Below are 7,500 nucleotides of genomic sequence, written 5' to 3'. Positions count from 1 at the left end.
ATTAGTACTTCGCATATAATGTACGTCAATATTTTGGTATTTTGCATTCTTAATGACTTCACTTATATATTGGTGCACTCGTTTTATGGATTTCACTATACTTTTTTCCAAGGAAGGTATGCCTTTCAAACTACTTGCGTACCAACACATAATACCACGCCTAAAGATTCAAGTTGAAAATTTAACCATCGGTCCTATCAGAGTTATTGTTATTTAGGATAACTAACTGACTATGTATGATCATGCATATTTCACTCTGCAGGGAGATGTGGTGTATGCATATTTCGGTCGTGACCAAGACTTCAAAAAATTGGAGGAACTTGGTATCAATGTCAAAGGAAAGATAGTCTTGGCTCGCTATGGTGAGGTCTTCAGGGGCAACATCGTGAGTGATTTTAGCTTTGTTTTATGCGACGATGGGAGTGAAGATGAGAGAGAGAGAGAGAGAGAGAGAGAGAGAGAGAGAGAGAGAGAGAGAGAGAGAGAGAGAGAGAGAGAGAGAGAGAGAGAAAAATAAATCTGGGTTATAAAAGTATAAAAAGTATTATAAACACAAATAAAATTCCCTTACATATTTTGAATCGATATCACGTCGGATTTGATCATATCTTTGCTAACAGGCATCGACGGCGGAGAGCCAGGGGGCCGCCGGGGTCTTGCTATACAGCGACCCCCAGCAGTACGCCCCCCTTGGTGAAGACGCTGTGTACGCGGACACCGTGTACATGCCTGGCTCCGCTGTGCCGGCCGGAACTGTGTACCTGATGGACGGCGATCCTCTCACGCCTTTTTATCCCTCTGTTGGTAAGTCTCGCGTATCGGCAGCAAGGCTATTAAGAACATTAACTAAAGCAATGTATCAGTCTCAGTGAATATAAGAAATAGGCAATATCGATGAAAATGCCGATGAATTTTTTTCACTAATTTTCATCTCCAAGAGAGCGCCTTCAGGTTACCCGAAGAAGAAGCCAGCCTTCCCAAAATTCCCATCCAGCCAATTAGCTACGACGACGCCAGAGAAATCCTCGGGTAAGTCTTTTCATAACTCGTGAACATCTAAAAAAAAATAATGACTGTCAGTTATGTAAAGATCTGCATTCTAATGAGCAGAGTAATAATTTTGTTTCACTTTGTGTTCTGACTTCTGATATCCTCCGTGACTGCAGTCGCATGAATGGACCGGAGGCGCCAGAGGAATGGCAAGGCGGTCTGAATATCACGTACCGTCTAGGACCAGGTTTCCAAGAGGCGGGCTGGGAAGTCCACCTCGAAGTGCATACACACAACGTCCGCACAACCACTTACAACGTCGTGGCTGCCATCAGGGGGAGCGAGGAACCAGGTACTGAGGCTAACAGGGATAGCGTTCTTGGGCTATGGATTTGAAATCATTGGAAATATTTATAATTAGGATAGTTATGATGATTATTATGATAATAATAATCAGTATGAAATAATAATGGAACGAGAAACTGGAAAATACGCTAAACAGTGATATAAATATCGATGTTCATTACCACTGCAACAAGCGGATAACATGAGATAAATAAGCTTCGTTAACTATAAATGCTCGTTGCCACAGACAGATACGTGATAATCGGAAACCACCGTGATGCCTGGGTATTTGGCGGGATAGACCCTTCGTCGGGCACGGCTGCCTTGCTGGAGGTGACGCGTGTGCTGGCCAGCCTGAAGAACGAGACAGGTTAGTGCTAAACTGCTTGGTGAAAAAATTATGCATATATTTTCACTCCATTTTATATGCAAGCAAGCATGCATACGCTTATACATAGATACATACATACTTATACATACATAAACATATACATACATATATACATACATACATACATACATATATATATATATACATACATGCATGCATGCAAACACGCATGCACGCGCACACACACATGTGTGTGACATATTTACTGTGATTATATATATATATATATATATATATATATATATATATATATATATATATATATACATACATATATATATATATATATATATATATATATATATATATATATATATATATGTGTGTGTGTGTGTGTGTGTGTGTGTGTGTGTGTGTGTGTGTGTGTGTGTGTGTGTGTGTGTGTATAAATGAGAGAGGGAGAGAGAGAGAGAGAGAGAGAGAGAGAGAGAGAGAGAGAGAGAGAGAGAGAGAGAGAGAGAGAGAGAGAGAGAGAGAGAGAGAGAGAGAGAGAAAGTGGAAGGGACTTCCGTGTTTCGTCTTTACTAATGTAGAATTCCAACGATCAGCGAACTCCAAAGACCAGAGCACCAAGGAACAATGAAGAAAGGATTTTTTCTCGCAGGCTGGAAACCCCGTCGGTCTCTGGTGTTTTGCTCGTGGGGCTCCGAAGAATACGGCCTCGTCGGGTCCCAAGAGTGGTCGGAGCAGTTCGGGAAACAGCTGATGGACAGGGCAGTGGCTTACCTCAATGTTGATATGGCCATTGAAGGTAATTAGTCATTTTTCTTACTACATAAGGTTTGTTTTATAGTAATAACATTATACTGGTGGTTGTTGACGATTTTTTTTCTTATGTTGAGGGTGATTAATTAATTGATTTATTTGGTAAATAACGATGGTAGAATATAAGACTTCTTCATCGTGTGATCTACCTCAATTATTATAAATAAATCCTTGATTATTCTGTGTATTATTATTATTATCAAAACACATTTGAAATAAATTCCAGCGCAATGGGAAACTAAGCATAAAGAATATCTCGGTATATCCCCTGATAATCCGTATTAAACCACATATTTCAGGCTTTATCTTCTGTTATTTAAAAAATACTTATAAATATATATTTTTTTCATTTTCTCCTCTCAAAGGGAACTACACTTTACGTACGATAAGCGTTCCTTTGTTGTACGACTCCGTGTTCGAGGCGGCGGCAAAGGTAAGAAACGGGAGCCTTGAAGCTGTCTACGATGTCGCCTGTGTTCATGATAGTGATGGAGATAACGATGATAATGATGTTTATAATAATGATAATGATAATAATAATGTTAATGATTGTGATAATAATGTTAATGATAATGATAATAATGTTAATGATAATGATGATAATAATGATGATAGTAATGATAATGACAATAATAATGACAATGATATTAATAGTAGTAATAATTATAAAAAGCAACAATAATAATATTAACAGTCATGATAATAAGGTTGGAAATATGAGATAAATATGAGAAAAGCACTAAATGAAATGATAAAAAAACATGCAAAATCTATCTTAATGTGATGAAAAAAAAACACCAGGAACTTGCTCACTTCCCCCTCTGCCGCAGGTGCCCAACCCCGACCCGTCCGAGGTGCAGGCCGGGCGGACGACCGTCTACGACACTTGGGTAGCGCGACAGCCCGACGACGACCACCCTGGACGCCCTAGGTGAGGAAGGTGGAACGAGAGGTGGTAGTGAGAATAGTGAGGATAATGACAGCAATTACCTATCAATTATTGTTAACTGATACTTCTCTGATCTGGGTAAGATTTGTAAAAGTGAGTCAGCAAGCTATGTATTACCCATAGTCATCAATCAAAACCTATCAGTCCTTAGAGAAGCCAAAGTTGAGCGTTTGCCACACAGCACGAAGGCAAATTACCCTTCCATTTCCCTTATTCAGTGTCTTCTTACCCTTGCCATTGCTCGCAGAGTGAGGAACATCGGTTCGGGGAGTGACTACAAGTCCTTCTTGCATAACCTTGGAGTTCCTGCGCTTGACATCCGCTACACTCACGAGCCTGTGAGAATTTGACTTTGCTTTATTACAGTAAACACAGGCTGTGCAGAGTACAGTGGTAATGAAGATGCAGTGATTTTAAAATAATCTTACATATTCAAAACAAAAGATTATTAATATATATATGTATATATATATATATATATATATATATATATATATATATATATATATATATATATATATATATACATACATATATATGTGTGTATGTGTGTGTGTGTGTGTGTGTGTGTGTGTGTGTGTGTGTGTGTGTGTGTGTGTGTGTGTGTGTGTGTGTGTGTGTGTGTGTGTGTGTGTGTGAGTGTGTGTGTTAATGAGAATGTATTTGTGTGTATGATATTGAAAAACTAATTGATCCAAAAGACACTGAGCTAATGTGTTCCATTATTTTGGTACCCTCACTCCAATGAGCCTCATTTCCCGTTCCTCCCTCAGCCCCCTCGCGTTAACGTTTCAGGAAATGTACGCTGAACCCTTGTATCATACGCTGTACGAGACCTTCGCTTTAGTGGACGAGTTGTATGACGTCGGGTTCAATTTCCACGCAGCCCTTGCCAAGTTGTGGGCGATTCTGGCCGTAGACATCGCTGATGCACAGGTAATATAATAAAAATTATTAATTGTATATTTTGTTAGATGAATAGTTTTCTTGGGATTTAAAAAATATATTTTCCGTTTTTGTTTTTTTATTATTAATTTCAACCTTCTCTTTTCCCGTAAATTTAGTTGATTCCTTTTAGCGTGATTGAGTATAGTAACTTCCTGACGAAGGGACAACAGGAGCTGCTACAGGAGTATGGTGAACTCATCTCCTCTAGGAATATTACCATGGGTGAGCATTTCTTTATTTCGTTTTTTTCTATCCTTTCTAAATACAAAGTTCTTAGGAATTAGGTACTTATTATTGTTATAATGACGTTGTAATTAGTGTTATAGCTATTTTTATAGTTTAAAGTAAAATTTTCAGCAGAAAGTCATAAATCGTGATTTTTTTCTTCGTCAGTGAAGAGTACGGGGTTTTGCTTGCTTTATTCTCTCTCGTTTATAACCAAAAATTTTATTGTTTTAAAGAGTATTTCGAGGCCTCAGTCACCGGTTTTTCACAAGCAACTCAGAAATTCCTAGATGATTTAGACCTTCTGGATACCGCGGAGTAAGTACAGAGTTTTATATTTTCTTAAGCATATTCATTCAAAAATATTTGTTTTTCAAGGTAAAGGTTTTCAAGGTAAAGAGATTCCCCCCAAACCATTTTCATTAACGTGTAATATATTTCGTAATTAAGCAAGTTCTACTTGTCTATCAACTCTGATACTACAAGTGTGGTACTCTCTCCTTCAGCGTTCTGGCGGTGCGCCGTGTCAACGACCAGCTGATGATGGTGGAGCGGTCATTCATCGACCCTCGAGGTCTTCCGGGCCGACCAGCGTACAAGTGAGGAATTAGATACACTCTGTAGGATCAAAATACCACCTTACCTAATTAAAATCTAAAATGATGGATTCAAAGTGAACTGTCCCTTATCTTTGCCTATATTTACAGTCACGTGATCTTGGCGCCCAGCACCAGTAACAGTTACTCGGGAACCGCCTTTTCCGGCTTGACGGACCCTCTGGACGGGATCCAAGACCTGGATCCTATCCAGCAGGAGGCGCGATGGACCCAGTTCATGCAGAACTTGGCCATCATCACCCACTTCATCAATACGGCATCTAAGGTCCTCTCAGATGACCTATGGTAGAGTGGTCTTCAATGCGGTTAAGGAAGAAATAACATAGGACCGTTTAGGTTATAAGATATCCCAGGAGAGAGAAGAAAGCTGAAGAAAACAGCAAACTATAAAATTATGGTAAAAGACTGGTTAGAATTTGCACGAAGTACTGTTATTCTGCATAAAATATACGCCGAACCTAATACATCGGCTGTTTTAATATCCAACTGAAATAGTAAACAAATGATTGAAAGCTACAAACAATCCATCGCTGAATAAAGCTGAATTATCAAAAAGTGAAAAAGCAACATATATACAACCAATGCTTTGCTTTATGCATTTAAATTGGCTAAAGCTTAAAGACATTTAGCTACAAATCACTTTTCACAGCTATAAAACTTTGGAGGCGCTTTTTAGGTAGGGAGAGAGAATATTTTATACGGTGAAACAGAGCAGTGAAGGGAGTACCGAATTCTTTATTAAAAACTAGTAGCATCCTTGATATTTTTAATTATATATTTGATTATTTAGCACTCAGTAGCTAAATCTCACTAAAATCACATTGCTGTCGAGAAGATGTACTTGGTGGTGATGATTGGCTGAATGATTTGTCTTCGCTGCCGGAACATGCTCCTTAGATAGTCTGAAATCAGCGTAAGGTAATGATAACTGGCTCTCTCAAGAATTTCATAATTAATCGGCCCTAAGGATATATATCTGTGTTTCCATTTAATTCATATTGTTGTGATCTAGAAATTCACTAAATTAGTGCATTGAATTACTTCCTTTGATTTATTACTGGATAATCGACTCAATCAGAGGGTAGTAATGAGTGGGTATTTGGAGAAAATTATTGCAAGGTGTCACTGGGCCAGGAGCTGAGGGACTTGGCTCTCGGCTACTGGGTTGACAAACTTGTACTTGACAGTTATTGTGTGCAGTGTCTCACGGGAAACTCGCTGTATATCTGTCATTAACAACTGTGCCGCTGTAATTTTTTACGTTCGTTGTTAGTCCATCATTATAACTGTTGAAAAGCACTCTAGATCTCATCGAAATGTTCTCTACCGAATGTGATCGGTTTGTACATTAATTTTATTCCATATGCATTGTCTCAAATGTCGACATAGCCCGATTTTCTTGTTATCAATCACTGTGTTTCTCTAATAAAATTTTGTTAAATCACCACCGATGTTATCATTCACACTACATTTGATTATTTTCATTATTAACATTATTATCACCATTGGTAATGTTCTTGTTATCCTTTTTTATAATCATTCTCATTCTCATCACCACCGAGGTCACCATCATCATTTTCAAGTGACCTTCAGGTAATAAAAGAGCCACAACCCTTCCGCCGACCTTTCTTGTCTCCCTCTCGCCACTCCCTTCCCCTCTGATAAGGTCGAGGGCGAAGTGAGGGGAAGATAAGGTCGAAAGTCCATCCACGTCTCACGCCATTTAGGAATAACTGTCCTTTTGGGTAAGAGTCTCGTGAATATACATAATGACCTCGTAAATTGACATAATATGATGAAGCAGTTATACGCAACATTGTTACTGATATTAAGGAAATGTTGCATTTCTCTGTCTCATTGAAATACAATGTTTGTTTTAATGAGTAAACCATATAATCAGAACACAAAAAGTAAACTTTAACAAAACCATTTCCGAAAGTTTTTTTTTTCTCAGAATGAAAAAAAAAATAATCAATTTCTGTGGTCCCCACCGCTTGCGTGGGAAAATATAACAGTAATTTAAAGGAATCCAGTACCAAGTTTCACGACAATTGTCAGAGAAGAGCACTTGAACATCAGGAATTCTTCGTGTTCTTTGTCGTCGCTGATTCAACTGAAGCATGTCTCACAATGCTTCAAATTGCCTCAAATTTTGCATCGCGGATGTAAGTGTGAAATTGTAATTGTATGTGTATATGTATATTTGTGTAAGGTTTGTGTAAAAAATAGAAAAAAATAAAAGAGGATGAAAAAAATAAACATAGCCTAGA

General features: G+C 38.3%; 2 protein-coding genes across 5 annotated transcripts in view; both read left to right on the top strand.

Annotated features, from left to right (window-relative positions):
• LOC119575124 (N-acetylated-alpha-linked acidic dipeptidase 2-like) overlaps positions 1–6,675 on the top strand; it is an 11,443-nt gene extending 4,768 nt beyond the window's left edge. Inside the window, 14 exon segments of the mRNA XM_037922553.1 lie at positions 263–385; positions 621–804; positions 939–1,029; positions 1,167–1,342; positions 1,583–1,705; positions 2,331–2,477; positions 2,857–2,924; positions 3,322–3,422; positions 3,688–3,778; positions 4,236–4,376; positions 4,505–4,610; positions 4,850–4,931; positions 5,120–5,212; positions 5,321–6,675. Coding sequence (XP_037778481.1) covers positions 263–385; positions 621–804; positions 939–1,029; positions 1,167–1,342; positions 1,583–1,705; positions 2,331–2,477; positions 2,857–2,924; positions 3,322–3,422; positions 3,688–3,778; positions 4,236–4,376; positions 4,505–4,610; positions 4,850–4,931; positions 5,120–5,212; positions 5,321–5,519 — 1,725 coding nt within the window. The 3' untranslated portion in view covers positions 5,520–6,675.
• Positions 6,676–6,781: 106 nt separating this feature from the next.
• Positions 6,782–7,500, top strand: part of LOC119575125 (glutamate receptor-like) — an 11,887-nt gene continuing 11,168 nt past the window's right edge. For all 4 annotated transcript variants that reach the window (XM_037922555.1, XM_037922554.1, XM_037922557.1 and 1 more), the window contains exon 1: positions 6,782–7,395. In XM_037922555.1, coding sequence (XP_037778483.1) covers positions 7,351–7,395 — 45 coding nt within the window. In that variant the 5' untranslated portion in view covers positions 6,782–7,350. The remainder of the gene's footprint in view (positions 7,396–7,500) is intronic.

The sequence above is a fragment of the Penaeus monodon genome, chromosome 7 (assembly GCF_015228065.2).
Source record: "Penaeus monodon isolate SGIC_2016 chromosome 7, NSTDA_Pmon_1, whole genome shotgun sequence".
Classification (NCBI taxonomy): Eukaryota; Metazoa; Arthropoda; class Malacostraca; order Decapoda; family Penaeidae; genus Penaeus; species Penaeus monodon.
Note: the sequence above shows the minus strand (reverse complement) of the source record. Positions and strands in the feature narration are given on the sequence as shown.